Source organism: Leucoraja erinacea, chromosome 22 (genome assembly GCF_028641065.1).
Source record: "Leucoraja erinacea ecotype New England chromosome 22, Leri_hhj_1, whole genome shotgun sequence".
Classification (NCBI taxonomy): Eukaryota; Metazoa; Chordata; class Chondrichthyes; order Rajiformes; family Rajidae; genus Leucoraja; species Leucoraja erinaceus.
In genome coordinates, this window is record NC_073398.1 from 484,269 (window position 1) to 505,231 (window position 20,963).

The 20,963-nt window shown below is 45.0% G+C and overlaps 1 protein-coding gene across 1 annotated transcript in view; it reads left to right on the forward strand.

Annotated features, from left to right (window-relative positions):
- The window catches only part of LOC129707615 (cilia- and flagella-associated protein 54-like), a 166,081-nt gene that overhangs the window by 52,183 nt on the left and 92,935 nt on the right, over positions 1–20,963 (forward strand). Inside the window, exon 8 of the mRNA XM_055652742.1 lies at positions 15,955–16,107. Coding sequence (XP_055508717.1) covers positions 15,955–16,107 — 153 coding nt within the window. The remainder of the gene's footprint in view (positions 1–15,954; positions 16,108–20,963) is intronic.

The following is a 20,963-nucleotide window of genomic DNA, read 5'->3' on the forward strand; positions in this document are numbered from 1 at the left end:
TTAGTATTTAATCCAGCAACTCCCAGTACCTGCTTGATACAAGATACAAGATACATTTAATTGTCTCTTGTATCTTGTATCTTGTATCTTGTAGATACAAGATACAAGATACAAGACCTTGTCTAGCCACTAGAGATAGTTTAGCTCGTCACCCGACCAAGAGGTTTATTGTGGCTGACCCATAAGGCTTTTTCCTCTCCCTCGGTATTCCTTATTGTGTCGATGTAGATCTCTAAGTGGGTCATGACACATAAAACGTGGTTCAGGTGGGTATGCCCAGAATTTCATGACTGGACCTGATGTTCCTGGTCTGTTCTGTTTGGCCAACCCTTGAATGGGAATGTGACACTATCTGGTGTTATAACCATGTTGTCCAATCGCAGTAGATGGGAGAACTGGCTCTTTGTGTTGAGGTAAGGCCACCAGCATGTCCATCTTCAGGGTAGGCTGTTCCAGGGTGAGTGACCTGGCTGGTGATCATCCCCTAAGGTATGTCAGGATTTCACTGACATCCCAATTTGGGTGTACCTATTTCTGGGGAATGGATTGAATATACCTCTCCTGTATCTGATCACCAGTGAGCGGTACCCAAGTTGAGTAGGCTGACAGAATATTTCCTTCATTGTGGTGAAGACCTGCCAGGAGCTCCAGTACAGTTTTTTGTTGTAGTTGAATGTGTAATTCCTGTTTTGGAAAACAGTGTCCCATTTCTTGATGCTCCTCGGGTATGTTCCCTAGGATATGTGACGGAATGCTGTCATCAGGTTGATAGTGCTGCTGATCCAAGCACAGCAGTGGTCTTCCCAATTCTGCAATTCTTTTAATGACCATATCGAGGATCACTGGGAACCATGCCTGTGGACTTGGTCCACTGTAATTTGCGTAGTACCCGACTGATGAAGCCGTAGTACCTATTGAAGAGGTAGAAGGAAAGGAGAACATAGAGATTAGTTTCCCCCCCACCCCTCAATATGAGGGAATGTCTCCATTGCCGTTGCCTTGAAATTGGTGTCATGTGACGTAAGTTAGTACGTGGTGATTTAATTGGATATAAGGAATCGATATCTGGTGTCCATATTGCTTAGTAATTTCAGCAAATATTTTTGGTTTAAATGTATGTTTACAGTATTTAGCTCACCTGATAGGTGAGTTGCTGATGGTCAAACATGTTTGACAACATACGGTTACCAATTGTTAATAAATTGTCACCTAATATCGATGTTCTCCGCCCAAGTGGTTTGGTATATGCCACCAATGTGATGTTGTTAACTTATAAACGAACATGCAAATTTGGTGGATTACTGAGCAAATGCTTCACTAGAATTAAGTAAGTTAATATATAACACGTTTAAGTCAATTCACATTGGCGCTAAGTATTACAAGCTCAGTAACACATCAGGACACATAAGATGTTACTCAAAACAGGTGGAGTGTACAACCATAATCCTTCCTGCCGATAAATTCCATGATAACACTCCAGATTTATCCATTTGCCCCCATATTACAGGTATGGAGATAGTTTTGAACACTAGTATCTCAGCTCATAGGAAAGGTACAATGTTCAGTAGCTGGTAATGCTGCTACTATCCCAATTACTTTGCCACGTAGTTGATTGGTGGTTAATGTTACCATAACTGATAGTCTTAATGAATACCAGATGACAAAGTTGTGGATGGTCAACGTAATGTCTGGATATATGGCAGTGCCCGCTAAATAAGTTAGTAGCTAATGCAGCTAAAGCTGTATCCAAGGATAGTCTGTCGTTAATATATAAACATGCCATGACGGATGTTTCTTAAGTGTCAGGGCTGGTTGATTCTGGATAGCTTTGGCAAATGCCGCAACGCTCATCATGGTTACTCCATCCAGGTAATTGCGGATTCCGAAACTTATATGACAAGGTACTGAATAGTATGCATCTTCAAGGTCGATGTCTACCATAAAGTATCCTTGGATCCATGGTAGTAGTTACAAATCCCATGAATGGGTATACCTGGTGAAATACTCAAGTGGTTTATCAATGATGGTGCGACATTCACCGTCGTGGGAGGGTAGACCCCTTGGGGTGCTTGCTGAATTGGTGGCAAGATATTAATTCTATTCCCCTTGTATTTATTTTTTGGTATATAACTACCAATAGTGATAGCTTCCTAACCAGGCGTGATTCACCAACCCCTTGTTAGTACAACCCTTCACCTTTATGTGATGGTAGGAACCATACTTATCTGTCATCATTGTTGTTTTCTTCGGTTTCTGGTTCCTTGTTCTTGTAGGGACGATGTTAGTTGTGGGATGGCACATTTTCCCTGGGGCCTGCTCTGGGCCGTGACCTAAAATGCTACGGGTTTGGCATGCAGGCCCCGAGCTTTCACCAGTACCATGAGGTACACGCTCCTGGTGGATGCGGAGAGGTACTGCTGTCTGGTCTTCTGTGTGGTGCTCATTCCAGACTATGCCCTCTTGTGCCGAATAGTTTGAACACTTCGTCCAGTTTTTTAGGACTGGTTTGGTAAGTGCCAGGTAGCAGGTTCGGCTTGTGAGGTCGGCGTTCTCATAGTCCTGTTAATTTCATAGATTGAGGGCAGGTTTGTGAGTTCACTTGAGAAGTTATGGGGTATACCGTTGAACAGTAGGGTCAGGTGTTTTGCCATACTATCCTGCCCTTCTGGAATGAGCAGGTGGACATGATAGCGGACGTCAGGGTATCAAATGCATTTTTAAAATATTTAGGTTAAATGCACTGCTCAATGTATCCCCCAATAATGGCGGGCACTTTGAGTAAATGCAATTTAGGGGTGGCGTGATAAAACCAACACCTCATGGCTACCTGTCTTGGAGAGGTTTTTTTGGAAAAACCAGGTAGTAGGCTGGCCATCAGTTAAGAGTGAAACCATCTCGCTCGTGGTGAAACCACGTAGTGGCCACACCCAGCAGCTCTTCCTGTTCCTGTACCTCAAAGCATACTCCCGATGTTGTTCAGCCAGTGCCCCTTCTTCTTGACCAGCCCAGCCCTGGTTGCCAAAGCTGTCCTCGGATGAGGAGGAAGCAATGGCCAGTGCATGAGGCACTGTGGAGGGAGTGCCTGAACTCCCTCTGCGAAACTGCTCCCCCATAAAGCAAGTCTCGCTGGAGCTTACACTCCACGAGCCGCTCCAGGCGGCTCAGGCGGCTGTCTCTGCCCTAAGCGGGCGGTGAGACGTCCCCGTCCGGCCAATCGGATACCACCGGCCGGATTGTTGACATCCAGTCCGCTGCTCAGGCGCTAGTGGAACTGGGCTCGGCTCGGTGTCGGGGATGGCGGAGCGCTGGGTTGGCGGTCCTACCGCCCTCTGTCCCCCTGTGATGAGACACTGTCTGCTGGAGCCGAGCTGGGGACAGGTTTCTTGGAGAGTCTTGTTCTGTTCTTTTTTCTTGGCTGTTGGAGCAAGCAAAGAACTCTCCTTTGCCAGTTAAACCAACCTCAGAGTAGACTTACCTGATGGTCCGTTTTTTAACTGTAGCGGGAGCACCTGACTCCCGCTGTTCTCTGGACTGGAACCCGGCGCAGCTCCCTGTCTGTGGACCGCAGCGTGTGCGGTCCTGGTGGCGTCTTTCCCCCTTCCGTGAAACGGAACACTCCTTCCCCGGAGTCCAACGGGGGCCGCTTGCGTCTGGACTGGCACCGGCGCAGCCCCTGTCCGTGGACCGCAGCATGTGCGGTCCTGGTGGCGTCTCTCCCCCTTCCGTGAAACGGAACACTTACCTAAAGCTTCCTTTCAGGGTTGTAGCGGGAGTGCCTAACTCCCGCCTGCCGCTGTTGCCTGCTGAAACGTAATGCCGCGCATGCGTGCTGAGCGGGTTCTTCACGTAGTCACTCACGTGACTCCGAAGTAAAATTGTTTGCTTGCTCCTGATGAAGCAAAAGCCTTCTTGACCACACTATCTATCTCTGACACCACTTACAGTGAGCGATGTCCATGCACTCCGATCTCCCTCTGCTCTACAACACTCCCTTGGGCTCTGCTATCACTGCGAATGTCCTGCCCTGATTTGACTTCCTAAAATGCAACATCTTGCATTTATCTGCATTAAACTCCATTAACAATTCATCAGCACACTTCGAGTCATAGAGTGATACAGTGTGGAAACAGGCTCTTCGGCCCAACTTGCCCATACCGGCCAACATGTCCCAGCTACACTAGTCCTACTTGCCTGCGCTTGCTCCATATCCCACCAAACTTGTCCTATCCATGTTCCCGTCTAACTGTTTCTTAAACGGTACGATAGTCCCAGTTTAACCACCACCTCTGGCAGCTTGTTCCATACACCCACCAGGCTTTGTGTGAAAAAGTTACCCCTCGGATTCCTATTAAATCTATTCCCCTTCACCTTGAACCTATGTCTTCTGGTCCTCGATTCACCTACTCTGTTCAAAAGACTCTGCATCTACCAGATCTATTCCTCTCATGATTTTGTATAACTCTATAAGATCTCCCCTCATCCTCCTGCGCTCCATGGAATAGAGACCCAACCTCTCCCAATTGCTCACACCCTCCAGTCCTGGCAACATCCTCATAAATCTTCTCCGAAACCTTTCAAGCTTGACAATATCTTTCCTATAACATGATGCCAAGAACTGAACACAATATTCTAAATGCGGTCTCACCAACATCTTATACAACTGCAACATGACCTCCCATCTTCAATGCTCAATACTCTGACTGATGAAGGCCAATGTGCCAAAAGCCTTTTTGACCACCTTCAAGGAACCATGCACCTGTACTCCTAGATCCCTCTGCTCTACAACACTACCCAGAGGCCTACCATTTACTGTGTAGGTCCTGCCCTTGTTCGACGTCCCAAAATGCAACACCTCACATTTCTTTGTATTAAATTCCATCAACCATTCCTCCGCCCACCTGACCAATCGATCCAGATCCAGCTGCAATCGTTCACAACCATCTTCACTACCTGCAAACCACTAACTTTTGTATCATCAGCAAACTTGCTAATCTTGCCCTGTATGTTCTCATCCAAATCATTGATGTAGATGACAAACAGTAACGGGCCCAGCACCAAACCCTGATGCACATCACTGGTCACTGGCCTCCAGTCTGAGAAGCAACCTTCCACCATCACCCTCTGCTTCCTTCCATGGAGCCAATTTGCTATCCATTCAGCTCCCTCTCCAGGGATCCTATGTGATCTAACCTTCCAGAGCAGCCTACCATTGTGCGAAGCCTGACTGAAGTCCATGTGCACAACATCTACAACTCTTCCCTCAACAACCTTTTTGGTCACGTTTTCAAAAAAATCAATCAGATTTGTAAGATACGACCTCCCTCGTACAAAACTATGCTGACTATCTCTAATCAGCCTTTTGCCCATCCAAATGCCTATATATCCTATCCCTCAGAATACTCTCCAGTAGTTTAACAACTACAGATCCTAAGAGGTCCCACTCTAGTTACCCTTTTCCCCCTTATGTATTTATAAAATCTTTTGGGATTGTCTTTTATGCTGCCCGCCAGAGCTATCTCCTGGCCCCTTTTTGCCCTTCTGATTTCCTTTTTTAGTTTGCTGCTAAGTTCCCGAATCTCCTCCATGGATGCGCTTGATTCTAGCTGCCTATACCTGTCCCATGCATCCTTCTTGTTTTTGATTAACATCTCAATTTCCCTCGTCAGTCAAGCTTCCTTGCACCTGCCTGCTTTGCCCTTCACTCTATATATCCTGAGCTTTCTTCAGTACACTTTTAAAAACATCCCTCTTGGCCGAAGTTCCTTTCCCCTCTAATAACCTGCTCCAGTCAACTTGAGCGAGACTATCCAGCTGATCAAGATCCTGCTGTAATTTTTGATAACCATCTTCGCTATCTAGGATACCACCCATTTTAGCATCATCTAATTTGTTCATGATACATGTATTTTTATTTCTATTTATTTTTAATGCACACTGAATGGACACTGGTTGAGCAACGTTTTTTGGTTTCCTCTGGGTATGTGAATACTCAGGAAATGACAATAAAGATATACAATACAATACAATTCAATACAATCTGCAAACTTATTAATCATGCCTTTACATTCTCATACAAATCATTGATATAAACCTCAGACAGCAATGGCCCCAGCACTAATCTCTGAGGCACACCCCAGTCACATGTCTCCAGTCTGAAAAGCAACCTTCCATCATCATCCTCTGCTCCCTTCCATAAAGCCAATTATTTTTCCATTTGGCTAGCTCTCCCTGGATCCTATGCGATCTCAGAGCAGCCTACCATGCAGAACATTATCTTCTGATGTAGAACAAATGCAAAACAGTGGCCCGACACTCATCCCTGGACCACCTGGATAAAAGAGACACCTACGTCAGACTCATAGGAGAGTACAGCTCTATCTTTAACACCATTATAGCATCCAAGCTCATAACCAAACTCACGGAACTTGAAGTCAGCACTCATCTCTGCATCTGGATCCTCGACTTCCTGACCAACAATCAGTGATGCTAGGGGACAATCATCCGCTATGATCCGCAAGAGGTTGAGAAGGAGTTTCTTCCCAGAGGCCATTCGGACTGTAAACGCCTATCTCACCAGGGACTAACTCTACTGAACGTTTTTCCTTCCATTATTTATTATGTAAAAGAATATGTGTGTTATGATTGTGTTTATAGTTTGTTTGGTTGTTTGGTTGTTTGTCTTTTGCACAAAGGTCCGCGAGCATTGCCACTTTCATTTCACTGCACATCTCGTATGTGTATGTGACAAATAAACTTGACTTGACTTGACTTGACTTGATAATCCTCAACACGGGTGTTCCACAAGAATGTGTCTCGGCCCCGTTCTTTACTCCTTGTACACCAACGACTGTGCTGCCCTGTAAAAATCTAACTCAATTTACATATACGCCGATGATACTACCATTGTGGGCCGGATATCAAATAATGATGAGTCGGAATGCAGAAAGGAGATTGAGAACTTTGTGTTGTGTCGCGCCAACAACCTTTCTCTCAATGTCAGCAAGACAAAGGAGTTAGTGATCGCCTTCAGGAAGCTAAATGGTACACATACCGCAGTTTGCATTGACAGTGCCAAGATATGGTTGAAAACTTAAAATTCCTAGGAGTCAATATCACCAACAACTTCCCCATGACCTCCCAGATTGAAACAACGACCAAGAAAGCACATCAACGCCTCTACTTCCTCAGAAGGATTAGGAAGTTCCGCATGTCCCCAACAACCCTCACCATCCTCTACAGATGCACCATAAAAAGCATCTTATCAGGATGCATAACAGCTCTATCCAAGACTGCAAGAAATTGTAGCAAATTGTGGACACTGGCCAGACCATCACCCAAACCAATCTCCATTCCATTGACACATCAGCTAACCACATGAGCCATTATACCTCATGCTGCCTCGGCAAGGCCAACAGCATAATCAAGCATGAGTCTCACACTGACCACTCCCTCTTCTCCCCTCTCCCATCGGCAAAAGGTACAGAATTGTGAAAATGCACACCTCAAGATTCAGGAACAGTTTCTTCCCAGCTGTTATCATGCAACTGAACCATCCCACTAGAGAGCAGTGCTGAACCACTATCTACCTCATTGGAGACCCTTGGACTATCTTTGGTCGGACTTTACTGGCTTTACCTTGCACTAAGCGTTATTCCCTTATCATGTATCAGTACACTGCGAATGACTAGATTGTAATCGCGTATTGTCATTCCTCTGACCAGTTAGCACGCAACAGAAGCTTTTCACTGTAGTGACGATAAACTAAACTAAACTAAACTTATCAAATGCCTTGTCGAAGTCCATATAGACAACGACTGTGGCATTTCCATCATCAACCTATTTAGGTTACTTCTCCAAAAAACTATTTCAGATTCATCAGACACAATCTCCCAGATATAAATCCACGCTGACCATATCTAATCACCTTTGTCTATCCAAATGCATACACAGTGCCCTCCATAATGTTTATGACAAAGACCCACCATTTATTTATTTGCCTCTGTATTCCACAATTTGAGATTTATAATGGAAAAAATCACATGTGGTTAAAGTGCACATTGTCAGATTTTAATAAAGGTTTCACCATGTAGAAATTATAGCAATGTTTATACATAGTTCCCCCATTTCAGGACACCATAATGTTTGGGACACTGCAATGTCTTGTAAATGAAAGTAGTCATGTTTAGTATTTTGTTGCATATCCTTTGCATGTAGTGTCTGCTTGAAGTCTGCGATTCATGGACATCACCAGTTGCTGGGTGTTCTCTCTGGTAATGCTCTGCCAGGCCTGTATTGCAGCCATCTTTAGCTTATGCTTGTTTTGGGGGGTAGTCCCCTTCAGTTTTCTCTTCGGCATATAAAAGGCATGCTCAATTGGGTTCAGATTGGGTGATCAAGAATTTTCCACTTTTTAGCTTTGAAAAACTCCTTTGGTGCTTCAGCAGTATGTTTGGGATCATTGTCTTGCTGTAGAATGAATCGCTGGCCAATGAGTTTTGAGGTATTTGTTTGAATTTGAGCAGATAGGATGTGTCTATACATTTCAGAATTCATTATGCTACTACCATCAGCAGTTGTATCATCAACGAAGATAAGTGAGCCAGTACCTTCAGTAGCCGTACATGCCTATGCCATAACACCCCCACCACCATGTTCCACAGATGAGGTGGTATGCTTTAGATCTTGGGCAGTTCCTTCTCTCCTCTATACTTTACTCTTGCCATCACTCTAATATAAGTTAATCTTCGTCTCATCTGTCCACAAGACCTGTTTCCAGAAATGTGGTTACTCTTTTAAGTACTTCATGGCAAACTGTAACCTGGCCATCCTATTTATGCAGCTAACCAGTTGTTTGCAGTGTATCCTCTGCATTCCTGGTCATGGAGTCTTCTGCAGACAGTGATCATTGACAAATCCACACACGACTCCTGAAGAGTGTTTCAGATCTGTCAGATAGGTGTTTGGTGATTTTTCTTTATTATAGAGAGAATTCTTCTGTCATCAGCTGTGGAGGACTTCCTTGACCTGCCAGTCCCTTTGCGATTAGTAAGCTTACCAGTGCTCTCTTTCTTCTTAATGATGTTCCACACAGTTGAGTTTGGTAAGCCTAAGGTTCGGCTGATATTTCTAACAGTTTTATTCTTGTTGCTCAGTCTCATAATGGCTTCTTTGACTTTCATTGGCACAACTTTGGTCCTCATGTTGATAAACAGCAATAAAAGTTTCCAAAGGTGATGGAAAGACGAGTAAAGACAAGGTGCTGAGAGCTCTCTTATATCTGCATTAAGGAGGCAATTAAACACACCTGAGCAATTACAAACACAATGTTTGGGCCACCTGTGAAGCCATGTGTACCAAGCATTATGGTGCCCTGAAATGGGGGACTATGTATAAACACAGCTGTAATTTCTACATGGTGAAACCAAAATGTATAAAAATACCGTTTAATAAAAGCTGACAATGTGCACTTTAACCATTTGTGATTTGTCCTATTACAAATCTCAAATTGTGGAGTACAGAGGCAAATAAATAAATTATGGGTCTTTGTCCCAAACATTATGGAGGGCGCTGTATCTGTCACTAACAGTGGGGGCGCTGCAATGGCGGCAGCCCTGTCAGCAGCGCGTTAGTTTTTTCAAATTTTTTATTTTTTTTAGTATGTTTTAAAGTATGTTTTTAACGTTTCTTTGTGTGTTTTGTGTGGGGGGGGGTGAGGGGGAAACCGTTTTGGCCGCCTCCTCCATGGAGAGGTGACTTTTTCCAGGTCGCCTCCCCCGTGGCCTAACAACAAGGATCGGCGCGGCCTTTCCCGGAGATGCGCCCGGGGCTTCAGCGGTGGGCGCAGCGTGGACTCTCGGCGTGGAGCGGGTGAGCCCTCGCTAGAGGGGAGCGCTCTGTTTCGCTGGCTCGTGGCAGCCGGCAGCCTGAAGCCGCGCGCGGTCTGCACAGCTCCAGCTGGTGCGGCGTCTACAGCCCGGGATCCCTCATGGGGGACCCGGGGGAAGAAGAAGCCATCACTGCCGGCCCGCGGCCAACTTCTACCGTGGGCGCGGTGGCGACTTACCATCACCCCTGGAGGAGAGCTTCGACCGTCAGCCCTGCAGTCTGTGGTGCTTCTGGCTGCAGCACGGCGGGAACTTTAAACTTTAAATCTCGACCGCCGGCCTGCGGCCTACACCAACTTAAAGCCGCGGTCTCCGGTAGGGAAGAGCCGATCCTGGACTTACCTGGACTTGTACCTTGTCCTTTTACCATCTGGACGCCCGCAGCAACGGCTGCGGAGGGTTGAGGTGCCGACCACGGGGGGAAATGGAGGAGGACTGGCCAAGTTCTGTGCCTTCCACCATAGTGATGAATGCTGTGGTGGATGTTTATGTTAAATTTTTATTGTGTTTTTGTGTGTGTTCTTTATCATTGTACCGCTGCTGACATTCATTTCACTTGCACTTTATGTGCAATGTGACAAATAAACCGTATTGTATTGTATTGTATTGTATATTTTAACAAATTTGATGGTGGGGCCTCTGCCCACCCTCCCCCCTGCTCACCAGTGGAAGTGGACCAGATTCCCCTTCAATCCCCCTTCAATCCCCCTGGTCCACTTCCTCTGCCATTTCTTTGTCGTACCTGACCATGAGCAGGTGAGGAAAGATCTGTGCAGACTCCACCCAGGCAAAGCCACAAGTTGCAATGGCATCAGGCCGAGGGTACTAAAAGCGTGCGGTACACAACAATGCTGGAGAAACTCGGTGAGACTAAGCGGAGGTTGGGCGATCGTTTCGCTGAACACCTCCGCTCGGTCCGCAAGAACCTACCTGACCTCCCGATGGCTCAGCACTTCAACTCTCCCTCCCATTCCCAATTTGACCGCTCTGTCCTGGGTCTCCTCCATTGCCAGAGCGAGCAACACCGGAAATTGGAGGAACAGCACCTCATATTCCACTTGGGGAGTCTGCATCCTGCGGGCATGAACATTGAATTCTCCCAATTTTGTTAGCCCTTGCTGTCTCCTCCCCTTCCTCAGCCCTCGGGCTGTCTCCTCCCATCCCCCAGCCCTCCTCCTTTTACCTTCCTCCTCCCCGCCACCCCCAATCAGTCTGAAGAAGGGTTTCAGCCCGAAACGTTACCCATTTCCTTCGCTCCATAGATGCTGCTGCACCCGCTGAGTTTCTCCAGCATTTTTGTGTCCCTTCGATTTTCCAGCATCTGCAGTTCCTTCTTGAATACTAAAAGCGTGTGCTAGCCATGGAGTACTCCAGCATATCTTCAACCTCAGCCTGAGCCTGGCGTGCGTTCCTGTGATGTTGAAGACATCATGTCTGGTTCCTGTGCCAAAGAGGACGCATCCCAGCTCCTCCAATGATTACAGACCGGTGGCGCTGACTTCACATGTCATGAAGTCCATGGAGAGGCTGGTGCTCACTCACCTGTGACCCCTGGTTAAACCCTACCTGGACCCCCTGCAGTTCGCTTACCAAACAAAGATGGAGGTTGAGGATGCCATCATCCACCTGCTCCATCGTTCCTATGCACACCTGGATAAACGGGGAAGCATTGTGAGAGTTATGTGCTTTTACTTCTCCAGTACTTTTAACACCATCCGGCCTGCACTGCTAGGGTGCAAACTGCCGAAGATGCGGGTGGAGGCTCCATTGGTGTCCTGGATCACAGGGGATGGTCCTCTCTCCCTTCCTGTTTACCATCTAGACCTCAAATTTTGGATATAACTCGGACTCCTGCCACCTGCAGAAAATTTCAGATGACTCTGCAATTGTGGGCTACATCAGTGAGGGGAGGGAAGCTGAATACAGAGGTGTGGTCAACAACTATGTTGAGTGGTGGGGGCTGAATCACCTGCAACTCAACACCAACAAGACAAAGGAGTTGGTGCTAGACTTTAGGAGGAGAGGGTGTGGATGTGCAGTTCACCTAGGAGTACAAATACCTGGGAGTGTACCTGGACAGTAAACTGGACTGGTCCAGGAACACTAAGTCAAGTCAAGTTTATTCGTCACATACGCATACGAGATGTGTAGTGAAATGAAAAGTGATAATGCTTGTGGATTGTGCAAAAAAACTACAAAACAGAATGGAACAGAATCACATATTCACATATTACATATTTGTGGGAGGGAAAAAAAAGACACCACACAACAGTAAATTGGTACAGTAAGTTAGTCCCTGGTGAGATAGGAGTTTACAGTCATAATGGCCTCTGGGAAGAAACTCCTTCTCATCCTCTCCATTTTCACAGCATGGCAACAGAGGCGTTTGCCTGACCGTAGCAGCTGGAACAGTCTGTTGCTGGGGTGGAAGGGGTCCCCCATGATATTGTTGGCTCTAGATTTGCACCTTCTGATGTATAGTTCCTGCAGGGGGGCGAGCATAGTTCCCATAGCGTGTTCGGCCGACCGCACTACTCTCTGCAGAGCCTTCTTGTCCTGGGCAGAGCAGTTCCCAAACCAAAATGTTTGTGTGATGTGATGTTGTGATGAAAAATGTGATGTTTCCGGACAAAATACTTTCCATAGCCGCTGAGTAGCACTGGAGGATCCTCAGAGAGACTCTGAATTTCCGCAATTGCCCGAGGTATTAAAGGCGCTGCCTTGCCTTACTCACCAGTGCGGCAGCATGTGATGTCCATGTCATATCCTCTGAGATGTGGACTCCCAGGTATTTAAAGCAACTCACCCTATCTACAGTATCCCCATTTATCTTCAATGGTGTGTACATCCTCTTCCACAAGAAGGGACAGAGCCGCCTGTACTTTTTGAGTAGGCTCCGCTCCTTAAACATCTGCAGTAAGATGTTGGTAGCCAGTCCCATCTTCTTCGCTGCTGTGTACTGGGGCAGCAGGGTGAAGGCTGCGGACGCCAATAGGATTAACAAACTCATCAAGAAGGCTGGCTCCATCCTGGGACCAGCTTTGGATTCTTGGAAGGTGGTCTTAGAGGGAAGGATGCTCTTCAAACTGCGGAGCATCCTGGACAATGCAGCTCACCTCCTCCATAACGCACTGGTCAACCTGAGGAGTACCTTCAGCAACAGACTGGTTCCACCAAGATGCTGCATTGAATGCCACAGGAGATCCTTCTTCCCTGTGGCTATCAAACTGTACAATTCCTCTCCCTTCTGTCGTAGGGTAGACGGAGACTGACCACCTCCCCCCCACTCCCCTCCTCCCCCCCCCCCCCCCCCCCCCCCCCCCCCCCCCCCCCCCCCCCCTCCCTTTAATTTCATGTTTCATTCATCTTGTGTTTTATGACTGTTGGCAGATCAATTTCCCTCCTGGGATTAAAAAAAATTCTATCATATCATATATTATCCCTCAGAATCCTCCAGTAACTTGTCTACCACTGATGCTAATCTCACTGGAGCTCCCAGAGATTTCCTTATTGCCCTTCTTAACTAGAAGCAAAGTAATAACCACCCTTGGCTAATGATGGTTCATGCATCTCAGCTAGAGCTCCTGCAATTTTTTCTCTAACTTCCCAGAATGTTCTTGGATATGTCTGATCAGGCCCAGGAGATTTATCTACCTTCATCCATCTTGGGACGTCCAGCACCTTCTTGACCATAATATGGACAGTCGTCAAGACATCTCCATTAACTGGCCCAACTTCTCAGCCTCCTTGTCTTTCTCCACTCATTGAGGACTTTCTTTAAATTTTCCTTCATATTATCTCCCAGAGTTATCACCTGTCCCCCTTTTGCCCTCCTGATTTTCTTCTTAAGTATGCACCCCAATTCTCAAAATGCCTCCAAGGATACACAATCCTACGTGGCTATGCCTGTCACATGTCTTCATCTTTTTCCTGAGAAGCACCTCAATTTATCTTGATATTCAGGCTTCCTTACTCCCACCCGCCTTGCCCTTCATTCTACAGGAACAGGCTGAATTCTTGTCATCGCAATGTTAAATGCATCCCACTTTCTGGACGTTCCTTTGCCTGCAAATGCCCTACCGCAATCAACTTGGGTAAATCCCCATCTAATGCCATCAAAGTTGGCCTTGCTCCAATTCAGAATTGTAATTTGTGGGCCCACGGTGCCTGTATGTGTAACTAATCAGAATGTCCCAGTCAGGGCTGGAGCCCACAGCACTTTGTGCAACAAATGTCAGGGCCACACTGTTTTCTTATGTGGATGCAACACCAGATTCATAAAAGCACTTGGGCTTTGCACGAGGCCCATAACAATGTGACCATAATGCACAGAATTAACATGAGTAAGCACTCCAACATTATTTTAATGGTCCAAAATCAAAGCCAAAGCATTTCAAATAGTGAAACAAAACTACAAAAATATTACTCCATCTCTGATTTTATCACTTCCGGCTGTTTGCCCAATACATTCTCCAACCTGATCCGTTCCCCAGCCCTGCACGACCCAGTTTTACCTTTTCCCCAAAATCCATACACAGAACTGCCCTGGTAGATGCATTGTTTCTGCTTGCTCCTGTCCCACTAAAATCATTTCCACATACCTCGATTCCATCCTATCTCCCCTGGTCCAATCCCTCCCGACCTCTGACCAAGACATGTCTTCGTCTCTTCAATGATTTCTGTTTTCCAGGCCCCCACTCCCTCATCTTTACTCCTTCATACCCAAATATATTATAGACAATAGGGGCAGGAGGAGGCCATTCGGCCCTTCGAGCCAGCACCGCCATTCAATGTGATCATGGCTGATCATCCCTAATCAGTACCCCGTTCCTGCCTTCTTCCCATATCCCCCGACTCCGCTACCTTTAAGAGCCCTATCTTGAAAGTAAAAAAGAGAACCGGCCTCCACCACCCTCTGAGGCAGAGAATTCCACAGACTGACAACCCTCTGTGTGAAGAAGTGTTTCCTCGTCTCCGTTCTAAATGGCTTATCCCTTATTCTTAAACTGTAGCCCCTGCTTCTGGACTCCCTCGAACATCAGGAACATGTTTCCTGCCTCTAGCGTGTCCAAACACTTAATAATCTTATATGTTTCAATAAGATTGCCTTTCATCCTTCTAAACTCCAGAGTATACAAGCCTAGCCGCTCCATTCTCTCGGCATATGACAGTCCCGCCATCCCGTGAATTAACCTTGTAAACCTACACTGCACTCCCTCAATAGCAAGAATGTCCGTCCTCAAATTAGGGGACCCAAACTGCACACAATACTCCAGGTGAGGTCTCACTAGGGCCCTGTACAACTGCAGAAGGACCTCTTTGCTCTTATACTCAACTCCTCTTGTTATGAAGGCCAACATGCCATTCGCTTTCTTCACTGACTGCTGTACCTGCATGCTTACTTTAATTGACTGATGAACAAGGACCCACAGATCCTGTTGTACTTCACCTTTTCCCAACTTGACACCATTTAGATAATAATCTGCCTTCTTGTTTTTGCTACCAAAATAGATAACCTCACATTTATCCACATTAAACTGCATCTGCCATGCATCTGCCCATTCACCCAACCTGTCCAAGTCACCCTGCATTCTCATAGCATCCTCCTCCCAGTTCACACTGCCGCCCAGCTTTGTGTCATCTGCAAATTTGCTAATGTTACTTTGAATCCCTTCATCTAAATCATTGATGTATATTATAAATAGCTGCAGTCCCAGCATTGAGCCTTGCGGTACCCCACTAGTCACTGCCTGCCATTCTCAAAGGGACCCGTTAATCCCTACTTTGTTTCCTGTCTGCCAACCAATTTTCCATCCATATCAGCACTCTACCCTCACCCCTCTATTTCATCATGATAAGAACAAAATTATCATTAACAAAAGTAAAAGGCAAAATCCTGTGCAACAATGGTTTTTTCCCCACTTACTGTATATTGTACTGTCGATTTAAAAGCACCATTCGCCAATTAAAGTATCATTATCCTACTTTTGTGATTTCAGAATTTTAAAACCCTTGCAGATTATTCAGCAGATTATAGTAATATGCATTTTGTCTTTTCCTCCTATTAAAGGGAATGTTGCCGCAAAATTGGCAGCATGCTCAGACAAAAAGAAGTTACCATCATGGCATGATGCACTTTCCATGTACACCAATGGTCTTGAGCTGTGTAAAGATGCAGTATCTCATGAGTCTGATCTAGAGGCAGACCTCCTGTTACAAAAAGGTAATGTGTATTTAGTAACAACATGCTTTGACTGTAAATATTTCAATTGAAAAATCTGCAATTGACATTTGTTTAATCATATAACCATATAACAATGGCAGCACGGAAACAGGCCATCTCGGCCCTTCTAGTCGTGCCGAACACTTACTCTCACCTAATCCCATCCACCTGCACTCAGACCATAACCCTCCATTCCTTTCCCGTCCATATACCTATCCAATTTATTTTTAAATGATAAAATCGAACCTGCCTCCACCACTTCCACTGGAAGCTCATTCCACACAGCTACCACTCTCTGAATAAAGAGGTTCCCCCTCATGTTACCCCTAAACTTTTGTCCCTTAATTCTCAAATCATGTCCGCTTGTTTAAATCTTCCCTACTCTCAATGGAAAAAGCTTATCCACGTCAACTCTGTCTATCCCTCTCATAATTTTAAAGACCTCTATCAAGTCTCTATCTTAACCTTCTGCGCTCCAAAGAATAAAGCCCTAACTTGTTCAATCTTTCTCTGTAACTTAGGTGCTGAAACCCAGGCAACATTCTAGTAAATCTCCTCTGTACTCTCTATGTTGTTGACATATTTCCTATAATTTGGCGACCAAAATTGTATATCATACTCCAAAATTGGCCTCACCAATGCCTTGTACAATTTTAACATTACATCCCAACTTCTATACTCAATGCTCTGATTGATAAAGGCCAGCACACTAAAAGCTTTCTTTACCACCTTATCTACATGAGATTCCACCTTCAGGGAACTATGCACAGTTATTCCTAGATCCCTCTGTTCAACTGCATTCCTCAATTCGCTACCATTTACCATGTACGTCTTATTTTGATTTGTCCTGCCAAGATGTAGCACCTCACACTTATCAGCATTAAACTCCATCTGCCATCTTTCAGCCCACTCTTCCAAGTCCCAGTCCTTCTCGGTAGCTCTGCAGTTAGTTAAATTGTAAAACAATATGGATATATGATGGATGAGTGAGCTTCTAATTACTTTGTTGCCCTAGTACTAGGTCTAGCTTATGGATTAGCTTTCCTAAATTCGAATCTTGCTGGATAGAAGGTTGCTTGCAGAGGTTATTATCATCTGATTTCCATTCAATTAAATAAATGACTAAAACAAGCACACTGCCCAAGCCACAACCACCAGGTAACACACCTTACAAAACGATTGCAAGGAGGAGGATGTTCCTTGCCTGAATATGGAACTGGTAGGTGCAGAACTAGCCTCCTTATACCCAAATGGTGGCACAGCGGAAGAGTTGCTGTCTGTTCGATCCTGACTACGGGTGCTGTCTGTACGGAGTTTGACCTGCGTGGGTTTTCTCCGGGATCTCTGGTTTCCTCCCACTCTCTAAAGACGTACAGTTTTGTAGGCTAATTGGCTTGGTATAATTGTAAATTATCCTTAGTATGTGTAGGATAGTTTAAGTATGCAGGGATCACTAGTCCGCACGCACTCAATGGCCCGAAGAGCCTGTTTCCACGCTGTATCTCTAAACTAATCTAAGCTAAACTAAAGGATCACTGATGTTCCTAGCGCAGTGAATCCTGGTTTCCAAGCCTCAACCCAGCTGATGATCCTGCAGTTGAATATCTTCCATCCCCCCCTGTTCCCTACCTACTCTAATCTTATTGCCAACTGCTGCTTCTCAACCCCAAACACACCATTACTCCACAGGTAGCACATTGTAATTGCTGTCGCTCACCTGCCTGCTGTCCACTTGCTAAGTGTTTTTCCCTTTATACAATTTCACTTATCTTAGTGCTGCTGCTTTGCTTCATTCCATTTTCTCTGGAATACTTCACTTCAGATACCACACTCTGTTGTAATAAAACCCTGAGGTGCCTTTGCTTTCTCCATTCTAGTACTGAGGGCTTAAGCAGGGCATATAAATCCCAAATTCCTCAGCCATGGGCTTTGTCCGAAAGCTATTCCTGAATATTGTGCATATAAAATGCATGAGTGTGGGGAGATAACCAAATTCAGACCTACACATACAGTTGAACTCCTGACATTTCAACAAAAATCGACTCCATTAAACATTTCTGGATGAATAGAAGGGCAGTTAAACCAAAAGGTACAAAACATGACCCTAATCCAATGTATGCACCCAGGTATGTTCTGCCCTCTGTCACTATGAGGCATGCAAGTCCACTGTCAAGTTGAATTGTGGTTATTGTCACATACACAGGTGCAATGAGATACAGGTACAATGAAAATATTGCTTGGAGCAGCATCACAGGTACATGATAGACAACACACAAAAACTCCTTATGTATTAGTTACCCATAAATTCTGCAAGACAGAAAAAAGTAAAAAGACTCTGCAAAACACAATTAGAAAGTTAAACAAGTCCATGGTACTGCCAAGGTAGGATAATGTACAGATATTCGATAAGAGTGTGCAAATTGGTTCAAGATCACGATGTGTAGTATACAGCTGTCCGTGAATGTGGGGGTTTGCGACCTCAGACTTTTGTACCTCCAGCCTGACGTTGCAGCAGAAGAGAGCATGGCCTGGATGGTGGTGTTCCATGATGATAGATGCCGCTTTCTTCAGGCAGTATCTCATGTAGATGATTTTCATAGTTGGGGAAGGCTGTGTTCGTGATGGCTGAGTACACCACTCTCTGCAGCCTCTTGTGCTCCTATGTGTTGTAATTGCTGTACCAGGCCATGATTCAACTCATCAGGATTATTTCTACAATACATCTGAGGAAGTTTGTTCGAGTAATTAATGACGTCAAACCTCTTTAAATTTCAATGAAAATAAAGGCACTGTATTGTTTAGAGATGGTTCTTTGTTAACATTTTTTAATCACATTTTCGCTGTTCTGAAGAGAGGCCATCTATTTTAAACATTATTTATTTCTTCTCTCTTCACAGATACTACCTAACCTGGTGATTATTTCCAGCATTTTTATTTTACACCATAGTCCAACAAGTAACCTAATTTAAATATAACTCTTCCTGGTCGTGTTTCTCTGGGCCATAACCCAGCTGAAAGGGAAACTTCTCTTTGAGTACTCATTGTGGTCCAGGAGCTGCAAGGTTGCAACTCCTGATTCTCAATGAATCCTTGTTCTGCCAGTGTCATTTCATCTCCATGCTATATGAAGCAACCTTGCCCAACACTATTCCCCATCCCATCCCACCATTGGCCTGAGTCCATTGTTTGTTCTCTTCCTGCAGTCAACTCAATTACTTCTCCATGGTTCTCCCAGCCAGATTGCCAATTTAGCTCCTTTAGAAAATAAGATAAGGTGTTCCGTTGATAAATTCAACAGGATTTCCTGTTGATTTCCAAAATTTCCAAATGTATCAGTTTACTTTTGGCTGCTCTTAGCTTTCCCTCTCCTCTCTTCATCTTCTTCTAAATATCAAGATCAGAGAATTGATAATTGAGTCAGACTATTTCTTCCAGGCACAGACAATAAATACCCATTGAAAGTTTGAAGAATATTCTTCATTTACAACCTTCTCTTAAATCTGGATCATATTCACATTTCAGTGGGAACTTCGCAAAAAGTGTTCAAAATTATATAATTAAAAATATTCACGTTGTTTTGTCAATGTGTAATGATTGTAAACTAATGACAAACCATCTACTTCAGACATTCAATGATTACCATAATTGTGATCACCACCATCAACATCCTGGGAAACACCCTAAACCCAGCTAGATGAACAACAAGAATAGGTCAGATGCTGGGAATCCTATGGTAGTAATTTACCATCTGACAACCCAAAGCCTTTCCATCAAAAAAATTGATGGAAATCCAGAATGATCCAAAACTCATTACTAAGATGATTTGATTGGAACCCCTACGTAAATCCATGCTGACATCGGGCCAAAACCCTGCTACTTATCTATCCAAATATGCCGCTATTTCATCTTTCATAATTGATTCTGTCATCTTCCCCCACCACCAATGTCAGGCTAACTGGTTTACACCCCACTTTGAGAACAGGCCTCCACCACTCTTGAAAAAAAAGTATTTTCTGAAAACTATAGCCCCTGCTTCTGGACTCCCCAACATCGGGACATGAATTTAAAAACCTTGTATGGGGAACAAGGAAATGGCTCCCGATAAGTTGCACTCCCTCAACAATGTCCTTCCTCAAATTTGGATCCAAATCTGCACACAATACTCCAGGAGTGGTTTCACAGGGCAAACAATCTTCCTATACTGACGTACTAGTGAAGGTCCAGAGGCCTCTGTGGCATGCTGACGGATGGACCCCACCCATTGTACTTCCCCTTTTCCCAACTTGACACCATTTAGATAATAATCTCTGCCTTCCCATTTTTGCTACCAAAGTGGAAACCTCCGCATTACGCGGAAATGGTTTCATGGCATAGTTCACTGATGGGACTGAAGTCTGACTTTTAATCCCCAGGGACTGATGGTCTGCATCATAGGGTACTTAACATAGACTCTGCGAATTCCACAGACTCACAACGTGGAGGCCAGTTCTCCGGATACTTTCAAGAGCTAGATAGGGCTCATAAAGATAGCAGAGTCAGGGTATATGGGGAGAAGGCAGGAATGGGGTACTGATTGGGGATGATCAGCCATGAATAATCTGCCTAATTGCTACCAAAGTGGATACTAACATAACACGATCTTACCAGCCACCATCTGCATACCATGTTCTCTAATTTTTGCCCATAATCTCCTATGTGGATCTTTGGGAAGATCACATTGAAGGCGGTGCTACTGCTATCCAAATATATGCCGCTATTTCATCTTTCATAATTGATTCTGTCATCTTCCCCACCACCAATGTCAGGCTAACTGGCTCGAAGTGCTGAATGCCCTACTCCTGCACCTATTGTCTATT